The sequence below is a fragment of the Malania oleifera genome, chromosome 4, assembly GCF_029873635.1.
Source record: "Malania oleifera isolate guangnan ecotype guangnan chromosome 4, ASM2987363v1, whole genome shotgun sequence".
Classification (NCBI taxonomy): Eukaryota; Viridiplantae; Streptophyta; class Magnoliopsida; order Santalales; family Ximeniaceae; genus Malania; species Malania oleifera.
In genome coordinates this window covers 24,928,497-24,951,959 of record NC_080420.1, presented here as the reverse complement: position 1 = coordinate 24,951,959, position 23,463 = coordinate 24,928,497, and the positions used below count along the sequence as shown (strand labels likewise).

The 23,463-nt window shown below is 37.8% G+C and overlaps 1 protein-coding gene across 1 annotated transcript in view; it reads left to right on the top strand.

Annotated features, from left to right (window-relative positions):
• LOC131154066 (transcription factor TGA2.3) overlaps positions 1–23,463 on the top strand; it is a 34,369-nt gene that overhangs the window by 1,336 nt on the left and 9,570 nt on the right. Inside the window, exons 5-8 of the mRNA XM_058106566.1 lie at positions 658–735; positions 844–903; positions 4,093–4,170; positions 4,342–4,399. Coding sequence (XP_057962549.1) covers positions 658–735; positions 844–903; positions 4,093–4,170; positions 4,342–4,399 — 274 coding nt within the window. The remainder of the gene's footprint in view (positions 1–657; positions 736–843; positions 904–4,092; positions 4,171–4,341; positions 4,400–23,463) is intronic.

Genomic DNA, 23,463 nt, shown 5'->3' with positions numbered 1-23,463 from the left:
TTTGCCTTAGATTTATATCTATGTTGTTTGCCCATTATTCTTATTTGAAGATTTTTTCAGTATTATGCTCCTCTGGATTGTGCTTTGCCTTGACATTTGCTAGATTTGGGTAAGGAATTTAACTCAAGAAGTCTTTAATATAACAAAGTGAGATTGGCAGCGCGAATCATTTTTATGGTTATGTTCTACTACTGTCTTCTGTGTTGTTATGGGCTGCTGTATCCTTTCACTAACTTGAATCACGTTTCTTTTTTTATTTTTTCTTGTTCTAGTGGAAGCTTCAGGCAAGATGACAACCTGAGGTTAATCCATTTCACTTATATGTTGAGTGAATTGTTGGTTGATTTAAGGGGTATATTAAGTAGTGATGGGACCAATATTAGATGTGTTATGGGCATTTGCATGCCTTATGAAGAAACGAGCTTGACTTTGTCTTATGGTTATTAAACACAGTTGCACTAATTGATTGCTTAAGAAGAAACGGTTCTGGTTTGACTGAATTCTATGATACACCTTATAAGAGAAAACTGATTATCAAATATTGGTATGCTTGGTTAAAGGATCTGCATGGGAGCTCTGCTTGATCTGACTTTTTCTGCTGAGGAAGATTCTTCATTGGAAAGTTATTCCTGATTAACGAATCTTCTCTTGTTATAGTATGCTGGAGTTCATCATGGAGCAGTTATTGCTGTGGATTCTTTGGATCAACCCGAGGGAAAAGCTGGAGATCAGAAGGTTGTTGATGTGGTGTTACTGTACTGGCATGTCTGCTTGCATCTCCTGGTTATCTATTTGCCAGTTTAATCTTATGGTTTTTGCTGCTCTTGCATTAAATTCTTGCAGATGCTTCGCAGGCTGGCTCAGAATCGAGAAGCTGCACGGAAGAGTCGATTAAGGAAGAAAGTATTGTGTTACTAATTTTCTAACCACCCTTTATATAAATAATTAGAATTTTGGTTTTTATGTTTTTAAAGTCTTGATTTTTCTGCCATTCATCATGTTTTTAATTCACTTAGCTCAACTGTCAGTTATTTGTTTTGAAAATTGCCTGGATCAGAGTGCCTAGCCACTTGATAGTTGGTATCCGTGAACGGAGTAGTTTAAGTTCATTACCTCAAACACAATTGTCAGCAGGATGGAGGGGTATTAAACTTGATTTTTCAGACAAAAATGATAATAATCCAAGTCATCTTTAGCCCCCGAATGCCCTTGTAGAATCACTTTCTTAAGTATTTTATGTTTGGAAATAGGAGTTTTACCTCATTGGAATATTTTTGTTTAATTTGCTCATCTGGAACCTTTGGAATGCAAGATTATAGTGTTTGGTAATAACAATATTCTAATGTCATTTCAGTAACATTATCAGAATAGCCTAAAATGTAATGATAATATTATGTACATTCTTGTAATTTATATACAAACATATTTTCAAATAATATTTCATGTTTTAAATAATAAAATAATCATAATAATCAAAACAAAAGGACATTAATAATAATTGTAGTAGCAGCAACAACAACAACAACAACGACCAAAACAACAACAATAATTGTTTAATCATAATAATGAAAACAAATAATAATGTAGTAATAATACTATAAACCAATAACAATAATAATACACAAAGGGATGAAAAGGAGGGATATTTTTGTCCCATTTATTTGAATTCTCACGAGAATCTAAAATCATCAAAGTAAGAGGTGGCTATTGAATACACATGTTCTGGAATTTGGGGTATCTTGCATTCCCAAGGATTTAGAATTCTCATGGTTTCCAGACGTGGGCATTCAACATTCCACTCACTACATCCCTTGGCATCTTTCAGTGAAACCTGACCCAAACGCCCCTTGAAGAAGGGATTAAGAGTCCTTGATTTAAATACTCTACCACAAGTTCACTGCTAAAGCATAAGAAAAAGTAATTAAATGCAAACATGTATTTATTGTAATTTTTGTATTATATCTAGAAAATATTGGGATGTAATAGCTAAGTAATTAGAAAAATCATCACATAGACAATATACAAATTTCTGTAGAGCATGTGTGAATATCTTCAGATATGTTTCACATTAATTTGAGATACAATGACAAAATATATAAAAAGAACAAAAATTCATATATCAATGGCTAATAGACTACATTTTAACAATGATGTTGCTAAACAAATATGTATATATAATTTTTTATTTGTTAGATACATTATTACCAAGGAGAAGGGGAGTCTTGGCCCAATAGTGGAGTTGTCGCCATGTGACCAAGAACTGGAAGTTATGATTTTGAGGTGTAAAAAAAGCCTTTTGCAAGGTAAGGCTGTGTGCTATAGATCCACCATGGACCGTCCTTTCCTTGGACCTTGCATATGCAAGAGATTTGTGCACTGGCACACCCCCCTCCCCCCAAACCCAAAAAAAAAAAAAAAAAAAAAACAGAGGAATTTAGTAGAAATATGCTAAGAATATATTATTTCATGCTTACTTTTGAGAAAAAAGTAATATATTGCCTAATATTAATAGAATATAATTACCCCAATCGGTGAAAGTTTGATACTCCTAATCTTGAATCCGAGGCAGTCACACTTCATTAATATTTAGAAAATATGAGATAATTTTTGTCAAAATCATCATCATGTTAAGAGATTATCAACACTCATTTATGTATTCATTTATGTCACAGTCCTATGTTTGCGTATTCATGACACATGCAAGATGGAAAATGAGGTTGTGGAAGGAACTATGATAGACTTGGATTCGATTATGGACATGTCATAGCATGTATTTAAATGTCACTATGGTTGTGGTGGGTTCTGGCAGTTATCATGGTGGCATTCTTGAGTTACTGATATATGATTCTACCGACTACAGATGGCTGCCTTGTCTGGCACTAAGTGAGCACATTGAGGGGCATCTAGGACAAGTTCTTAACATTCTCCTGGGGCATCTTGGCTTCTGTGTGGGATTGGGAGTCCTATGGACAGGAGAATGAGGTTGTGTGTCACTCTCAACCCACAGGTTAGGATGTGCATTTGTGTTGGCCCTTGCGTTTATCCTCAGGTGTTGTTGTCTTATATTGGTTGTATTATTGAGGGATGTTGAACCCCTTAAAATAGTGTATGGCGTATGGGTTCGCTTCTCCCAGCTTTAGCTTGTGGATGGTTAGTGGAGTGTACACTTACACGAGAAACATGCTGTAGAAATGGGAGTTACTTTAAGTGCTTGTTGAATGTGTGTTCAACATGCTTACTATTTGAATCATGGTTCCTTGATGCCAATGGACAAGGGTTGTCCTGCCCTTAGACTATAGACGATTTATTGGATTCATGAGTCTTTCCATGTATCTGGATGAGTGCGATATGACAAGGGCTGTAATGCATGATGTCATGAGACTAAACCACTTAATTGGATCAATGAGCATTTCCATGTACTTGGATGAGTATGGTTGGACTGGACTTTGTGTAGTTTTGTTGCTGCATGGGCATGAGTTCATCACATGTAGGGCAGATTGACGCAAAGGTTGTTCTTGTGGCCTTGGGATTCTACTGCCCCCAGCCACCTAGCTTAAATATAAAAAATTAGCGAAATAGAAAAATGAATGGTTAAACTTGGATTGATAACTTTGCATGTTACTTTCCAAATAAAAGAATAAAGGTTCAAGATTTTGTTAGTGCAAGTTATTATTATTATAACATGTTAAAACTTTATGTAGTAGGATGACACTTGATGCATGGCGAACTAAGTTTAAGAATTTTCTGATGTGTTATAACTAGGGGCAGTATCTTGCTTTCATAAAAGATGTTTTTAATTATTTGAGTTTTTCTTGTCAATGCTACTTAGTCTGTTTGTTTGGGATGATTTGCTTATTTGATTTGGTTTCAATTTACTTTTCTTGAAAATCCATTTCGTTTTAACAACTCAACATGACCATTGTGGTCAGTGGGATCATCCATGTACTAGCATAATTTATTTTTGTTACAGCTAAATTGATATCTTCCTGAAATATTTTATTTTTAATCTGCCTCGCTTTCTCTTAGGAATGTGATATGTTATTTTAATGAGAAAACATATTTGGGTCATTTATAGGTTTTGGTTTTGGATAGGCATATGTCCAGCAGCTGGAGAATAGCCGACTGAAGCTTACTCAACTAGAGCAAGAGCTTCAACGTGCACGCCAACAGGTGCAGGATGTATATTTAGCTTTTTCTCTTCCCATCCCTGGAAGGGGGTGGGATTGTCTTTTTGTCTTTTATTATGCATATGTTTAGACTACAATATTCCTGAAAGCATCCCTACTCAACGTTTTTTGTATTGACTATAAATTTATCTCTGGATTTCATAATTGAATGCAGGGTGTTTTTATTGCATCTGGATATTCAGGGGATCAGAGCCACTCCCTGGGTGCAAATGGTAAGTAATTTTACATGCATCTTAATTAGTTGTTAACAAACTTCTATTTTTATTTTCATTTTTTTACATGCCTAAAGAGTTAATAGATACAAATTTTTTGGGTAAGAGAAAATATATTAGACAGTATGACGAAGTACAAAGAGAGGAGAAAAAGATGCCCTCCAAAGGAACAAAAGAAAATACAAAAACAGTTACAAATAGTTATAAAGAGCTGCCATCCAATCCCTTTAGAGGTCAGCAACAATCCCCAGAAAAAATCGAAAGAATAAGCTCAAAAAGAGGCAAGAAACACAGCTGTCCCATAACAAACTAGGAGAAGTTGTGTGGTCCTTTAAGATTCTTTAATTCCTCTCTATCCATAGAGTCCATAAGGTAACAGAAACAAAACATTTCCATAAAGTCCTACCCTTTCTGAATTTGCTAAAACATAAGAACTAACTTTCCACCCAAGCTTCGCCAATGCACGAGAAAAGAGCACACGAAAGAAGTATTGGTACAATTCATAATTTAAAGAATAGTGAGATGATTTAAATTGGTTGTGGCCACATGTAAGTGCGCCTGCACACATGCCAAATGGACATTTTTATTGCTCAAGTTAGTAATATGTGAAGGATATCTTCTGCTATTTAACTTTTCTGCTGTCATCATTCTTATCGTGTTCGAGACTTGTAACTCTCTAGATAAAGCACAGGTGCATATTCAGTCAACCATGTGATGAGAATGGCTGATGCACCAGCCTAGTGCTAACAGATGATGGTTCAGTTTTGTAAAACAGACTTTCAGAAATACCATCCTTGGTCCTTTCTTTGAGTGCTTAGCAGATTTTATGTGCTGATAATTTACTGACCTTGGTAATTTCAGCTAAAAGCTTGAATGAGGTTTAAGAATAGTTTTGAACCATGGGTAAGTAGAGAATTCGCATTTGCATTCTCAAGTGAGTAGGTTGAAGTAGATGTCTAATGAATGAGGATGTTCAAAGATGGAGGAATAGTGTTGCAATTCTTGTTTGAAAGAAGAGAAGAAACCAAGGATCTAAAGGTTTTAGGATAAGTATTAACTAAGACCAATGCTTTCAAAGGTGAAGGTGTAAGGCGAGGTGTTTTAACCCTTAAAGGGCAAGGCGCAAGCCTTAAGTTGTTGGGGCGTAAGCCTTTTGAGATTTTTTTTTTAAGATAAAAATATGTTAAATGAATTATATATATTTAAAATAAAGTAAAAATTAAGAAAATCACAAATATATTGTAAAAAAGAAAAAACTAGATGTACTTTGCAAAATATTGGTTGGCCATTCAAAAATTGCTAACTTGAATACATGACATAAATCATGACAAGAGATACCTATACCTTTACAAAGTTTAAACTATTTTCATGCTGTAAGAGATGCAACTCTCAGTTGTTTGGGAAAGGTTGAGGTTCAAAAGTTTTAGAAATAAATTCAAGTTATGACATTTCTTTTACACAAACATGTAGTTAAAATTTTCTAACCAATTCTAACTTGAGAATCACACCCAAAATGCGTAAATCTCAATTGAAAAGGTGCAAAAATGTGCTTTTTGTAAGCATGAAATCAGTTAGCCTTTTTGGAATTTGGTATTTTAGATTGAACCTTGAGGCATTTTAGGCATGTCTTGCCTTGAGGCGAGCCTTAAGCGAGCCTCGATTGAGCCTTTTAAAACACTAAGACAAAGGGAAAATGCAGGTAATGTAAATTTTGTATTGATATGTTTAATAAAAATGGAGGATTCCATGTTGAATTTCTGTTCTTTTGGAATGAATATCCACTATAATGCAGATACCAAGGATGATATAATGCATCAACCATTGTGTTCCTATTTGATGTGGGACAAGAGAACTATGGAGAAGGTTTTGAATCATACAAAGCTCAGACGTTGAATCAATGTTCAAATTTTTTCAAAAGAAAGATATAAGGAGATATAGGAATGCTCTTAAGCCAAACAAGGAGGGCTGCCAAGCCCCAAAAACTTTTGGACTCAAATTGGTACTTTGTGTTAGCAGATGAAATTTGTGAAACGAGATGAAATAAAATTTAAAGCTGAGATTCCTTGTTTCAGACTAACCATGCATGCCACACACATTTCACTTTGCATTTTAGTTCTCAGATTCTCTTCTTCAAGTCACGTGCCATGCTTGCTCATGAGTGCTTTCAAAATTTTGGTTGTCTTCATACAAGGGAAGCCCAGCCTCCACACTCTTGTATAGATGGATTTCATCAAGTGTGATTCAGCCTTCACACATGTATAGGCGACCCAACTTTCACACTTAATAGCAACATTAACCACAAAAGAAGAAGAGTAAGGCTAACCTTTTCATCCCATTGTTTTGGTACTTGTTTCAAACCATATTAGGATTCATTAAGTTGACACATTTTGTTTTCATGCTGAAGATTCTCAACCCCTTGGATGCTTCCATTTAAATTTCCTCTTCAAGGTCTATATTTCAGCGGGCAGACTTCATTTCCATTTGATGTTTTACAAGTTTATGAAAAAATAAATGCAATAGTGGGTAAAGTTCTTGTTGAGGTGATTCTAGCCATAGGTGGATAAAAGTTTTGTAATGATTTAGTCCATCTTTCTATTGTAAACCTCTAAATAACTATCCTTGCCACATTTGCCAATTATTTTCTGCAGGTCTTTTCTTCTTTCTAATGACCCGTTTGCAGCTATGCCAAACCCGTTTGCAGCTATGCCAAACTTCATTCTAGTTCATCGTTTATAGCCTCTTTTCAAAAAGAAGCATCGTGTGAAGTGGCAACCTTAAAATAGATTGAAGGTTGTCCCCTTAATTACCAAGAGAGTTATAATAAAAGTCATCCAAAAAAACGTTTTCTCTGCACACTAGATCCCTTCTTCTAGATTTAGATTCTACTCTTAGTTTTGTTAAACAACAAGTACTATGCACATTTTCTATTTTATCTTCAGAGCCACATGTCATTGAAGATTTGTGTTAAACAAACTAATTATCTCCTACCTAGAATGGTATTAAGACTCTAAACTTCTTAGTTGTCTACTAAGTATCTATAGCATGAATTATTGGAAGCATAACAAATGGAAAAGAATTACTCTCTCTCTCTCTCTCTCTCTCTTTGCTCTTCTTGTCTCAGCTAGTTGCCCACATTGTAATACTTAAGCTAGCTACAAAACCTCCCCACATTTCAGATGTTTTATGAAATTTCATTCCAAGGCACTCTAGTAAGACTATAATAGGTGAATAAAATTGCTTCCTCTCACTTGCTCAAAGGTAATCTAGAACTAATTAACAAAGTGTTCATGGTCTCTTAAAGTATTCTAGTTTTTTTCATTGTGCTACATTGTTTTGTTGAGGTGATAATTTCCTTATTTAAAATTCCGATAGATTCTCAGAGTTTGTAAAATAGTGGAGTCATACACACCACCTTCGTCAAATTTGAACTTGTGATATTTTTCATCAATTGATTTTCACCTTATGTTTTATATTTTATAAATACATTTAAGTTCCTCATCTTCACATTTTACAGTATGTATTTTAGTATGTGTTGAAAAATCATCTGCAAAATGATGTTATATTTGCTATACTTTTGGTGTTTTGAACTCTCCCAAATCATTATGTATGTGGCATAGTTTTTTAGACTCCCTACCAAAGTTTTTAAAAGCTTTCATTGCATATTGAGGCTTAATGTGAATTTCACATTTACCAAAATATTTATGTGAGAAATTTGGTAGAAGGCCTAAGAGTGTGCTTGGTGTAACATCTTTCGACATTCTCACGAATGTGATGCCTCTAGCATCTTTTTCCCATGTTTCTTTGGGCACAAGAATCTTACATGATGTGAAACTTAATATTCTTGAGAATGAAGGATTTCCACAAAACATGAGCATTCTATTCCCACCCTCCCCATGAGTAAGTTTAATGAAAATCCTACTTTTTGCGCCAAATTGCCTTCAATATTTTGGTCTCTTGTATAATGCCTCAACAATATAGTATTTATTACATGCTATTTTTATATTTAAAATAATAAATTATCAATAAAAATGAAAGCAAATATTATTATGTTACAAAAGTAAAATATAATGGTTAAAATTGGAGATTATATTGCTCCCACTTTTTTCGGTTAATTGGAATATGAATTGTTGAAATTTTAATTTTATGATTATTGAAAGCTTTAGGACATGGATTTGATTAGGTACATATTTTTAGTAGGTTTTGTGTTGAAAATATAATTATACATTCGTACATTATTTATGCTCATGTAAGGGTATAATTATCTTCTTGCATGTTGAACATAATTTATCATAGGCATCGTGTCTACATTCTTGGGAATCTTACAATATGAACCAAAGTAGTTATCCTATTGCTCGGAATGAGATTTAGGGAATGTAGTTCAAAAATTTATGTTGCAAACCAAACGCCTCCTAAGTCTTCATGTTCTTTGAATTGAACTCTCACCCATGTGTCTTTGCTTATCATCCCATATTCTCAAAGATTTGGTTAAACTAAAGAAAATGAAGTACTTGCATTTTCACTTAAAATATGTAGTATTGAAGGCCATAGCTATAATATTCTTTCTCCATTTGACATCTGGCCGTGGATGATCCTTACTGAGTTCAATCTCATACTTGAGAAAATCAGCCTTTACACTTCTAATTACGTTGCTACTTGCCCAAATTTATAAACTATAGGCTTTGATAATGCATTATTATCAAGGGAGTTCTTTTGTGGCACAGTATGCATGAACAAGCAGGAACTTGACCCAAAAGCTTGAGCCATGAAGTCCTAGCTCCAAGGCATATTTATATAGCCCGCTCATCTTTCTCATTTTTTTTTAAAATGTGAAACAACTCTTATACGTGGAATTTCTAACAATCTCTCACCCACTTGTTAGTCTCTGGTATTGTCCCTAGAGTAGCAACCATTTTTCTCTTGGGAGAAAAAGCTCAATTCTCTAATAGGTCGTACCTCCTTTTGCTTTATTGGCCTCAAATTTCATTTTGAATCAATCTTATCCAATTCTATCTCCCGTATTGACCCCATTTGTGTTTATCTACCTAACCTAGGTAGTCCTCATTGGACTTGGGGCACATTTAGTCCTCCAACTACATGCATGTCAAGAGACTTAAGATCTTCTACATTGACTTGTGTTGTCACCCACCTAGAGTTATCCAGTTCTTAGCACCGAGATACTCCTTTTGCATGCATGAGCTGGGACAATGCATTAGCTACAAATTACAAGTTCTTAGCACTTGGGTGATCCTTTTGCATGCTTAATATACATGGATGAGCAACAATTTGACTTAAAACCTTAAGTCATTAAGTCTTGGATCCTGTATACTAGTCACTCCTTTGCTTTATTTACTTACTTATTTTTTATTTTTTTGTTGTCCTGCATGAGCTACAAATTACCAACTCTTAACACTGAGACACTCCTTTTGCATGCTTGATATACATGGATGGGTAACAATTTGATCTAATACCTTAAGTCATTAAGCCTTGGATCCATCCGGGGTCCGCTATGGGATGACTTTCAAAAGTGGAACTTCCAACACCCACAAGCCATTGTTATGAGTGAGAACTAATTTTTAGATTCAAATGATAACTTGACCCCTATCTTATTTGGTAAAGACCCAAACATCAAGCTGCACCTAATTTTAGAAACATTCTAAACATCATTTTGAAGGGTTCTTATAGGAAGCAAATCTTCTCCTCTACCTCTATTAGCAATGAGCTTGTGTTGCCTATGTAAACTTGTTGGCCAATTCTATGAGCACATGCGCAATGAGCATTCTCCTTTGGTTACACGTGTTGGGTGGCTTTGTTGTTCGCCACCCAGTCCTCTCTTAAGACCTATTTCGCTTTAGAGATCTCAATAGCTATCACTTCCTCAACCTCTTGTGAGGAACCTTTTCACGTGACTTCCCTTTGTAAGATATTTTTATGCATTGGCTTCAACTTTAGCAAGATTGGTTATGGAAGTCCCCTTTAGCAAGAAAATCATGCATACACAAACATGTAGTGGAATGAAACAAGCATGCATGCCAAAACCAAGATCTAACCATGTTTGGTTTTGATAAAAAAGGAAAATGAAGTGAGATTATGACGATTATATCTTTCGGATTTTTGTGGCTTTGTTGATTCTTTTTTCTCTAGCTGCATATGTGCTTAGCCTCCAAGCACATGCATGTGGAGCAACAACAAAACAAAAAGTTCTCCAAAGAACCTACTCTTCACACATTTTTGAAGAGAAGTGTGACCACCTCATTGCTCCTCTCCATCAGGGGTTTTTTTGCATCTTTTATTTATTCAAAATTCCCCTCCCTCCTTGTCATAGGCGTCTCATGCATTTAATGTTTCTCATCTTCTTAATTGCACTTTGCTTCTTTTGTGTGACTTTTTCGGTTCATTTTAATTTGATAATTGGTACTATGATATTCATTTCCACTAATCTCAAAGTCACAATTAATTTGGTTCCTTAAATGGTATTAAAACCTCTTTTATAATCCTTATATAACCTTGGTGAAGGATTTCTCTATGTCATATCTAAATCGAAGACCCAAGACATTTACTCTATTTATTGAGTGATAGATGCCATGTGAGGCTCCCATACTTGAGCTAATAGACTCAAGGCGTGTGTGTTTTAAGTGTCTTGGTGAGAATATAAACACACTCCAGAGGCAAAGTTTTGAAGCTCTTGTACAAAACATTTGTCATGCCTTCACTCCAAGGAGACTTCACACAGCTGGAATTGAGTATTTAATTGATAGACTATAAAACTCTATTTAGATATTGATCGAGAACCACCAATGGAGGATTTTAGATGTTTATTTTGTATCAAGCTTTTTATATTTTAGTTTGGGAAAGTCTTGTTATTTTAGAAGTTTAGTCAATTTAGGTTTATTTTTTGTATTTAAGTACTTTAGGGTTATTTTGTAATTTCTCGTTTTATTGGAGCCTTATTTAAATATGTGTTGTAGTTAGTAGTGGGTAGTGGTGGGTATAAGTGCTGGACATGTAAGTTATTGTACAATTATTGTTTTGAATCAGATTGCAGTTTCCCTTTCAGTTTCTTATTCTTACCATTGTCTTAGTGTCAATGCCCAATTCACCCTTATAATACAAATGTAAGATAGATCATTCTTTTTATATTGTCTGGGTCCAATTCACACTCTGATGACTAGTATAATATATGAATTGAGTGCCAATAAATATAAGTATCATGTTCTTAACCTCTTGAACAATTCATCTTTGACTCGTTCTTGTGATAAAGGCAGCATTAGTACATCATGAATGACTAATTTATTTTTATTAATTTTATAATGTTAAAATATGATGATTTTGTAGCTGTCTTTTTGGGGCATGCAACTAACACAACCCCAATTTTGTTAGATTAGATCACAGACGATTGATCTCTTTGATATAGATGTGCACAATCAAACCCTATATGATCACATCATTATGCTTGTGCAAAGTCATCTTATTGTCCTTCAAGGATGGAGTAGTTTCTCACTTTCTTGATCAAAGCCCCCCTAGCTTGGAAGCTTCCATTGATCATTTGGGATAAAAATGACTCACTAGTTTGAGGTTAGGTGGATCAATAGGAGACACAAGACCTCCTAAAGGAAGTCAACTCTTAAAAAAAATAAGCTCAATTTGACATAGTTTAATCTTGGAAGATAAGTAGAAGATTAGATCACCAAAAATATAGAGATTTATAATAAGAAGAGATTCCTATGAAGTAGGGATCTTAATTCTCTGACAACTTCTATAAAAGGGTAGGTTGAGGAGAGAGGAGGGTAAGGCGTCCACTGTATTCCATTTTCCCATTCCCTATGCTTAATTATACTTAAGGATTTGAGAAGGCTTTTGAGGCCACAGGGTCTCCCTAGCTATTTGGTTTTTTTGTTTGTATGTGATCAACATCAAACCTCAAAAGTGAAGATAAACAATGGCATGGGTAGGGGGACATGTGTTTCCTAGCATCTCCAAGTGATTCTTGTAATTGGTCCAAATTTCATTTTATAAAAAAGCTACAAATTGGTTTCTCAACCATGAAAATTCTGCTCACTCAAGATTGGCATGGTGAGGCCATAAAGGAATATCTTATTTCTCCTATATGTTTGCAGATATGCAAGGCTTGGGTAATGGCGTAATGCCTCAAAAAGAAACATTGGATGCCAATGCCATCACTATTGAACAAACTTACTCCTCGAGGTGAAGTACTGCTATCTTTCTATTGCTAAGCAACCGTCATCTATCACATTCAATAGTCCTCTCTACATGAAATTTGGGCCAGATGGTTGATTTGACCAAGAAATTCATCAATGGGCCATGAACCATCATGTGTGTTGCCTTTGCTTGTTGTCTCTACCTCATCGAGTCTTTACTACTGTCGAAGATGGGTCCTTAGGTTCAGCTTGGGTGTAGAAGAAATTGGGTCTAGCCTTGAGATGGATCCCAAGGTTCAAATTCAGTTAGATTTGGTTCTCAGTCCAACCTTAGATCAAGTCCCAACTCAGAGTGTACAAATAGTGTCTTTTTTAACTCAAATGTCTTCCAAGCCATAGGACAAATATGTCCAAGGGCAATAGATGTAAATCATGTAGTTCAATTGGCATGAGAATGCATAAAACTCATGTGGAACTAACACTGCAACAAGGCTTTAAAGGCACACAAATTAGATGATAAAATGTCTACGAGAGACTAAATATTGTGCATATGTTCAATCATCGACTTGAATTTTTGGAAGACTAATGGCGCATTTGATTCAGCGGTATTGTTATTCCTTGGAATAAGATGGAATATAGTTTAAATTTTGGGAAGTAAGGGAATAGTTAATCGTTGTATGTTTCTAATTATTTCATTTAACATATAATAAGAGAGGAATAGACATTCCCATGTTGGAATTTGGGAATAGTTATTCCTTATCTATTCATTATAGACTCATAAAATGTTTGATATTGTTATTTACTTTATAGTAACAACATAATTTCTTGTATAACTAATTGTAACTAACCTACAAAAACTGGCCTATTCCTAGGAATAGGCATTCCGCAAAGCAAACGTAACCTAAAGGTGGCTTATTTTTAGGACTAGATTAATTTTCTTTAATGATGGCACAATTTTCAAAGTGGGCTGAACACTGAAAAGTTAAGTCATTTCCCACCATAGTACTTGTTTATTTATTTTTTTATTTATTATTGTATTTTCCCACACCCATTGAACATCGATCACTAAACAAGTAAGCATAGGTGACCCATGAAATATCTCATCTCAAGATTTTAATGTGCATTACCATAGCAATTATGAATTTTTCATATGCTCTAAATTCAACATGTACTAATGGATGCCTACCTAAAAAACAGTACTCCTACGGGCAAGATACACATAAAATAATTTCATTATGAATTTATGATGCATTTATGAGGTGTTTGCTTGCATTTGGATGTGGTTTTTCAACTTTCGTATGCTTTATTTAAGTTGACATTGTAAATTCACGCATGGCAAAAGTGCTAAATTTGTAAAGGAATACATATCTAGTGCTAATGAATGTCTTCATTTTGTCATTACTGGGGAGTGCATATAGTTTATTCTCTAATAATAGAACCATGATGAGGATGGTTATTTACTCCTTCCACTTATACCACTTTACACTTGATAGAATGATAGACCAATGTGGAGATAGAACCAACACCCTAATGTGAATAGGCATGGGCTAACAGTCATAAAAATTACATATTACAAGTAGAGCAAAGAACAATGAAAATTTATTGGTGATTGGAAGCTAACTATTGCTACACATCAATATGTTATAGTAATACCAGGATGCATTCTCGCCTGAGCAACCCACATGAAAAAACTATTTTCCAGATTGCCCAAGAAGTAGAAAAAAAGCCCAAAAGGCTACGACATTGGCCTAGGCCTCTATAGAGGTCAATAAAGAATGAGCAATTGTATCAATTTTCTTAGAAGATAAAAATTTTGTGCAATCAAAGGATCAACATGCTAACATTGGTAGCTTGATCTAATGTTGCCAAATTGGCCAAATCATATAGAGTAGCTTGGTCTAAGAAAAAACATTGCTAGAATGGCCAAAAGCATTCTATGGCATAGCTTGAAACACAGACCCAATAAAATTAATTGAAATGACACACAAACTACTCCTAGAACTAGTTCTCTTTCGGGATCCATGAGTAGGTGGTAGCTCAGGTATAAAAATGACCCATTAGCTTGAGGCCATGTGGACTAGTAGGTGAGCAAAGACCTCCTAAAGTCAACTCTTCTTGAAAATTATCTCATTAATATATGGGTAAATCTTGGAAGGAAGACCAGCAGAAGATCAAATCTCCAGAGGTTTAGAGATCGACAATAGGGCTATGATTTAGGATCTTGATTCTCTTGCAAAGTCTATAACAAGACATTTTGGGGAATAAGGAAGCTAAGACATCTACTATTACTGACTACCCCAATCTTTCTCATTCTCTCTCCCATCCTAATTTTAACTTAAGCATTGGAGATACACCCTAGAGGCCTTCTAGGGTCCTCCCAAGCTTATATTTGTTTTGCAAGCAGATCAACACATGGCCTTGTGGAAAACAATGGTAATAGTTTCCATTTGAGGACTTAATTGGCCAAGTATGGGTACACTGTGATTTGTGAGCACACCAATTTTTCATTTGGCATGCTCAAGTTTAAGTTGTCAATTACCAATATCTTAGACCCAATATCTTCAACCATATTCCCCTATACTTGTGAATCCAAAACCTCTTTTGAGTAGTGAACAATAGTCATATTATTGAGTATATAATTCTTTCAAAGTAGGCTAGCCTCGTCTCACACTAGATTAGAAATAGTTCTAGCATGTTCAACCTCATCTCAATGGGTTGTTTCTTTCTTTTTTTAAGGAACCAAATCCATGTGGATGGTCTCAATGGTACCATCTAAGGGTTTTGACTTAGTGATATGAAGGACTTGGGTAATGATATCATTGTGGTACATTTTACAAACTTTGGTTCAAAATTTTTAAAAATAATACGTGATCAATAATGATGATAGGTGGAAAACATCATATTTAAATAGAAGTTAAGAGTGCACATAAAGTAATTGTATTAATAAATTCACATGATAAAAAAGGAACGACATTCACTTTCTTGGAATTGAATTTGCCACCATAATGGTGTAGTAGATTGTTGGCACCTTTCTCAAGAATTGGCAGCCAAACCTCTACTTGGAAGTCTAATACCTTGCCAGTTAAGTTGAGCTGTATGTTTGTACCCAAAGTTGGCTCGAGAAAAAAATAAATTGATGAGAAAGAAGTAGCTTCTCAAGACGAGAAGAGAGGAGTGGAGAGCTCTTTTGATGATCAACAAGTTTATGGCCATGCAGTCTTTTATAGTTGTTGTGGTGCTTAACAACATAACTAGGAAATAAATTTTAAGAATTCAAAATTACTTGAGTGGGCAAAGAATTAAAATCAGTTTATATGGATTTCAATTTATTACAGTTTATATCCCATGTTTCAATGACTTAGATTGCATGTTAAGAAAATGTTGAGGTATTCATTGCACTTGGACAAATGGCTACCAAAAAGAGAAAAATGAATTGGTTAAGGAACATAGTTGTTAAAAGTGTGTTTGAGGTGCGCCAAGGCGCGAGGCGCAGACAGGTGAGGAGGCCAGCGCCTCATACCATGCGAGGCGAGGCGACTTGTAAGAGGCGCAATGAAGCGCAGAGGGGCATCACACGACGTGAGGCGCACTTTGAAATTTTTGAGCCTGTTTAAATAAAGGCCAGAGCCCTAGCCCTCATTCAATTCGAACCAATAGAGCCTTTGCCCTCTTTGACCCACGACCCTTCGCGAGTTCGTCTTGCACTGTTGCACATTTCGAACCAGCAGGAGCCTTTGAACTAGCAGCACGAGTTCGTCTTCGAGCCTACGAACCAGCAGGAACCTTCGCGAGCTTATCTCTTCGAGCCTTCGAACCAGTAGCGTCAGTTCATCTTTGATATTTTGAACCAGCACGACCCTTTGTGAGTGTGTCTTCCACATTTCAAAGCAGCAGGAGCCTTCGTGAGTTCGTTTGCGAGCCTTCAAACCAGCAACGTGAGTTCGCCTTCGACATTTTGAACCAGCAGCGAACTCGTCTTCGAGCCTTCGAACCTTCGTAAATCGTCTTCTTTTTCTTTTTATTCTTCTTCTTCTTCTTCTTCTTCTAATCTTAAACTTCTAAAAAAACATATTTTACAAAATGAGAAAAAAATGCAAGTTGAAGATTCGTAATAATTAATATAATAATCAACAAGTAATGAGCTAGATAAGGTTGTTTGATCAACATAACTTAAGAATTTAACTTAAGCTGATATTTAGATTTTAGACTTTGAAATCTTTTCTTGTACTCTTTTATTTTAATGTTGAACTATGTTGAATTGTTGATGCTTTTGGCCTTGGCATTTTCATTAAAATTTTCAATTTTGCTATTGAATGTTTTGGCATTTTAATATCTAATATTACTAGATATTCATATGTTCATATATCAATTACCCCAAATAGGCATTTTACAACATTCTAATAGTTGTGTGCCTTATCGTCGTGAGGAATGCCCCTTCGCCTCGTGCCTCGGGTTCAAATACCCTTTGCGCCTCGGCTTGCCTTGTGCCTCTGACTACTATGGTAAGGAAGCAAAAAACAATTTGAAGTCCTTGCGCGCAGGGTGGGGTGGGCGGTGTGGTGTGTGTTTTGACGTGGCCAAGCACAACGGCCTATGCACAAGAACTTGTCTATAAAATACCATTGAAGGAGTTCTCACTTGTAAACTAGGATCGTTGTGGTCACTAAGATTGTCCTATTGAGGTCATTAAATTTTAAATTGTTGCAATTAAGTCATTGGACTTGACCAAGTGTTGTAATGCCCTCTTCTTCGTCTAGCAAAAATGCTCCTCTATTAAAATTGCTTACTTCGTAGCATGGGACCCATGCATGCCGCTTTCTCTTTTGTTTTTTGAATTTTGAATATAATTTGAAAGGTAAACTCAAATTATTGTTTAGAATAATTTCTCGACCTCTGCCATTGACCATTGCTGCCACCACAACCACCTTCATGACATCACCAAAGTTCCCTTTCTAGTTTTTAATTCCTGTTTCTTGTTTTTTTTTTTTCGTTTCTCTAATTTTGACGGTGATTCTGAATGACCCCTAAATGTTTTGATATGTGTGAACTATTTTCATATTATTTTAAATGTATTGTGGGGGACTTGCAGAAGTTGTGCACATTATCAAGGTTGATGTGCCTAAAATATATCACCTAATATGAGGTCAACGCCTAGTCATCGCTGCCCAAGTCAGACCTTCTGGCAAGAGCAATCAACTCCCACCCAATAAAGAGGGGGAGAGATCCACGCCAGCGCCTTAAACGATCGGAGTGATATACGCAGGCACTTTATGACCCGGGAGCTATTCACGCCCCCGCATCATAAAGATAATTCAACCCAAGGGTCAACCCTAGCCGCTATAAGGAGGGACGCAGGGAAGAGGTCAAGGTAAGTCAATCAACACCCATTCTTACTGTTGCCTTTAGCCTCTTTGAAGCATTCCCTTAGGCATCGAAGCAATCCCCAGGAGTACGCCCCGGGTCTTCCAAGCCTTTCTTTCTTTTCCCTTTTTCAGGTCAACGAAAGTCGAAAGAGCAACTGATTTTATTCCGCAACAGTTGGCGCCAACTGTGGGAATTTCTTGAGAGGTTTTCTCTTTCAATTTTTAATCATGACTAATCAAATAATTGAAGGTCGATCATTGGCTTGATTGAGATCGTCCAAAATGCCGCCATCTGACACCTAGACGTACTCGACGCCGTCTGATCCATCACCGATCGGGGCCTTACCCAGCGCAAGCTCTTCATTCACGACCTTGGATGGGAACTATCATCAAGAACCTACCTCAGAGAAGACGTTGCGATCCTTGGCAAGGTCACCAGGAAAAGTAAAGGGTACGAGTTTATCACGTTCAAGCATGTCAATGGCGCTTTGCTCGCGTTGAAGGCGCCAAGTATGAAAATTTACGATGAATAATTGGGACCCAGCTTGCAATATTGGGAAATTTCGGATCTAATGCGAATTCAACTGCAATTGATGTTTCTATGCGTAAGATTTATGTAGCTAACATGCCTATTCTCAAGATATGATTTTTTCTCCATCATATAATAATAATTCTAAAAAAAACAAATAGATGCCACAGTTTCAACGCTTAAGAGCTCTACCTTGATGGCTAATAATAATTAATAGAATGTTCGAGTTATTTAATTGATTGAACAATGTCCTATGCCCCAAATGCATAGTGGGGTCATGACAACTGCATTGCCAATCAAATAAACAAAGTCAAGCTTTGAAATTCAAATGGGTTGGTCGAATGCACCATGGGGTCGGCAATAATGACTCTTGCATATTAATGTGCGCTGAATAGTGCTTCGAACACCGAATTTGAAATTGCAATTTAAAATTTGAGTTGAAATTGCAACGCACACTGAAATTGCACCATTATAGCAACTGCAATGGGCAAAATCCCAAATAGCAAAACCAAGCTCCTCAATGACATTCTGTTGAGCACCTGGAACCTAATTAGTTGAACAATCCACAACATAATCAAAACAAATAGTAACAAAATCACTGTTGTCAACGGTAGACATCTTGCAGATTTCATTCTAAACTATACTTTATTGTTGCATAAAAAACCTTTCAAGCCAATCCCTGACTTAGGCATCAGAGAGATTCCTCGGAGTACACCCCGGGTCCTTCAAGCCTTGCTTATTTATCTCTTTTCAGGTGGTCGTGATCAGGGATCGTGAAGATCGTTCAATTTTTGGCTGCAACAGTTGGCGCCGTCTGTGGGAAATTGTTTTTGAGAGGTGATCATCTTGCTCTCGACTTCCAACATTCATACCATGCCAACCACACGCAATTCTAGCTCTAGACCTGCCGCCGGAAATAAGTCGCCCCAGTCCAGTCACTCCACACTTGCACAACCATCGGAGGTCACCAGAGAAGTTCTTCTTGCTTTTCAAAAGAAAATGGAGGATATGTTCAACTTGCTCTTACAGCAAAAGAGTTGGGAAGGGCATGTCCCCCATCAACAACAGGTGAGTCCCGACGCAACCAAGAAAGCAGATAAGCCAAAGGAGGGTGAGGATAAAACCTACCTCACCAAGAAGGTAGAAGATGCGAATAGCGTAGGAGTCAACGAATAAAGATCCACGAAGTTGGAAGAAAAGATTAAGAAAATAGACTAAATAGAGAAAATGATGAAAGAAGGCAAGACCAACCCCTTCTACGGGGAAGCATCATTAAGGTCCTCGAGCCACCATTCACCAAAGAAGTGACGGAGGTTCCACTGCCGAGCAAATTCAAAATGCCAACTTTTGAAAGGTACGAGGGTCTGTTCGATCCAATCGATCATTTGGACACCTTTAGGGTGTTGATGCAGTTGCAAGGTGCTTTTGACGCCATCATATGCCGAGCTTTCGCAACAATCCTTAAAGGAAGTGCTAGGGATTGGCATCGGATCCTGCGATTCGGATCGATTAGATCCTTCTCGGAGATGGAAAAGCTGTTCACCGGCCACTTCCTTAGTAGTCGGAGAATCGTCAAAACATTAGCCCATCTAATGAGCATGGTCTAGGGAGAAAGGGAGACACTTACGAAGTTTATGCGTCGCTTCAATACTGCGACCTTATAGATCCGCAACCTAGACATGGGGGTGGCTTTGGCAGCTCTAACCACGGCCCTATAGCCCGTTAACTTCCTGTACTCTATAGGGAAGAAGCCATCGAATGATATGGGAGAATTGATGGCCAGAGCACAGAAGTACATCAACCTCGAAGAAATGGACACAAGGGGAAATCACATTGAGCTGAAAAGGAAAGGTAATAGTCGGGAGACAGGAGAACCCTCTAGACCCACTAAGAGATAGGAGACCAGCATGCTGCTTGCCAGCTTTAAGACGAGAGGGCAGTCCACTAAGTTCTCCACCTATACACCTCTAAACGCACCGCGGTCTGATGTGTTGATGCATATAAGGAAGAAGGACTATGTCTCATGGCCCGAACCTATGCGGACCCCTTCATATAAATGCAACATGTCCAAGTTTTCTCAATTCCATAGGGATCATGGGCAAAATACAGAGGAGTGTATTCAGCTAAAGAATGAGATTAAAGCCTTGATCAAAAGGGGATACCTGTCAAGATTCATAATGAAGGAAGATCGGCAAGGGGAACCTCATGATCAGAAGAAATCCATTGGGGACGAGAAGGAAGAACAGATCATGAGGGAAATCGCGGTGATCTTTGGAGGATCCGCTAGTGACAGAGATAGTGGAGGAGCTTGCAAAAGATATGCTAAGCAGGTACTTTCAACGTAAAGAGCAGAACCAAGCGGCAAAAGGAGCAAACAAGATGATGTTATCATATTTAACAGCAGAGACGAAGGAGTGCAATAACCACACGACGACGCATTAGTACTCTCCCTACCGGTGGCAATTTACAAAGTAAGACGTGTGATGATAGATAACGGGAGTTTGGCCAACATTATATTTTGGTCAGTGCTCGAAGGAATGAAGATCGACAAGGAACGATTCAAACCAATCTCAACTCCCCTAGTTGGGTTCGGTGGGGACGTTGTTCATCCCATGGGAACAATCACCCTACTGGTAACAATGGGGATGACCCCATAACAAGTTACTTCACTGACGGAATTCCTGGTGGTCGACCGGCCATCAGTATACAACATCATACTGGGCCGCCCCTTGCTTGATGATGTCCGAGCAGTAACATCAACGTACCACCTCAAGATGAAATTCTCTACTCCGTACGGGATTGGGGTGGTCAAGGGAGATCAAACAGCAACTCGGGCTATGTAATGGTCCTAAAAGGGAAGACGGAAGCACGGGAGACCTTAACTGTAGAAGACCTAGAAGTAAGGGGGGAATACCCCCAAATCAGCACGGTGGATGAAGACATCACGCGTATCTTCCTAAAGAGCAACCAGGAGAGGTGCGTGCAGATCGGGAGCCGCCTACCTGACACCTTGAGAGCAGAACTAAGCGAGTTGTTAGGCGATTTAGCTGACGTGTTCGCCTGGTCGGCTGAAGATATGCCGGTTATTGACCTTGCAATCATAGAGCAAAGGTTGCAAGTTGACCCCAACCACCAGCTTGTAAAATAAAAGGAAAGAAGTTTCGCGATGGAGCGAATCAAGGTAATTGATGAAAAGGTGACGAAGCTAGTGCAAGCCAAGTTCGTTAGGGAGATTAACTACCTGAAGTGGTTAAGCAACGTGGTTCTAGTACGGAAGCCAAATGGAAAATGACGCACCTGCATAGATTTGGCAGACTTAAATAAGGCATGTTCGAAGGATAGCTTCCCTCTCCCCCGAATTGATCAGCTGGTGGATTCGATCTCCGAGCATGAACTTCTCAGCTTTATGGATGCCAACTCGTGATACAATCAAATCCCAATGCATTGAGCTGATGAAGAGAAAACCTCCTTTATCACCGAGAGAGGGCCATATTGTTATCGAGTAATGGCCTTCGGACTAAAAAACGTAGGGGCCATATATTTGAGATTGGTGAATAGGATATTTAAAGATCAGTTCGGAAAAACGATGGAGGCATATGTAGACAACATGCTCGTGAAAAGTTTAAAAGCGGAGGAACATTACAAAGATCTAAGGGAGACGTTTGAGCTGTTGTGCAGGTATCAAATGAAACAAAACCCTTCGAAGTGCGTGTTTGGTGTTTCTGCGAGTTTATAGTGATGCACAAAGGGATAGAAACCAACTCGGACAAAATAAAGGCGCTGTTAGAAATGGAGCCCCACGCACGTAGGAGTTCCAAATCTTGACAGGAAGGATAGCTTCTCTCAGCTGATTTCTCTCCTACTCAGGGAACAAAGGCCTACCCTTCAAGGCATTAAGGAAAGAAAGGAAGATTTGAATGGGGGAGGAGCAGAATAGAGCTTTCGAAGAGCTCAAACAGTATCTTGGCTCTCCACTGCTATTAACCAAGGTAGAGACGGGAGAAGACTTCTACTTATATGTAGCTTCGACGACAAATGCGGTCATCTCGGTGCTAGTTCGAGAAGAGGGCAGGCAGCACAGACCCATATATTACACTAGCAAGGTGCTGAGTGGGGCCGAGAAGAATTACAGTATGGCTGAAAAGGGGGCCTTCTCCATCATTTGTGCTGCACGAAAGTTGAGGTCCTATTTTCAGGCGCACAAGGTAATTGTGTTGACAAACCTACCATTGAGGCACATTCCTCAGCGGCCAGAGAGTTCGGGAAGGATGATGAAGTGGTGCATTGAATTGGGCGAGTTCGACATACAATAGCTGCCAAGGCCTGTTGTGAAGGGCCCAGGTGCTAGCCGACTTCACAGCCGAAAGACCTCTCGAGGTAGCAAGAAAATCGGAGGTATGGACGTTACATGTCGACGGGTCATCTAATGCGGTTGGAGGAAGTGCGGGGTTTATACTCACGACACCAGACAGTAGGGAGACTATATATGCATTAAAGTTGGAGTTCTCAGCAACAAACAATGACGTTGAGTCTGAAGCTTTGCTAGTAGGGCTACGCATGAGAGAAGCACTAGGGGTAGTACAAATTAAGGTATCAAGTGATTGCCAATTAGTGGTGGAGCAAGTGAAAGGAGAATTTGAGGTTAGGGATCAGAAAATGAAGAATTATCTAGCCAAGACCCAAGAATATGTTATAGCATTCACTCATTTCAATATAAAACGCGTGCCAAGGGCTGAGAACACCAGGGTTGATGCCCTCATGAAGTTAGCCTCAGCCACCAGTTCGGAATGGAGGGATGCTATTTACCTAGAGCGAGTCGAAAAGCCCTCATATGAGGAGGGCAGTGTTAATTTGTTGGATTTTGAAATCAACGAGGTGGACTTGAGGGCGCCTCTGGTGCAATACCTCCGTGACAGATCCTTACCAGAGGACAAGGAGTCTCTAAAGGTAATGAGGAAGGCGGAAAGATACACACTCATATACTAGGAGCTATATAGACGATCCTTAATGCTGCCG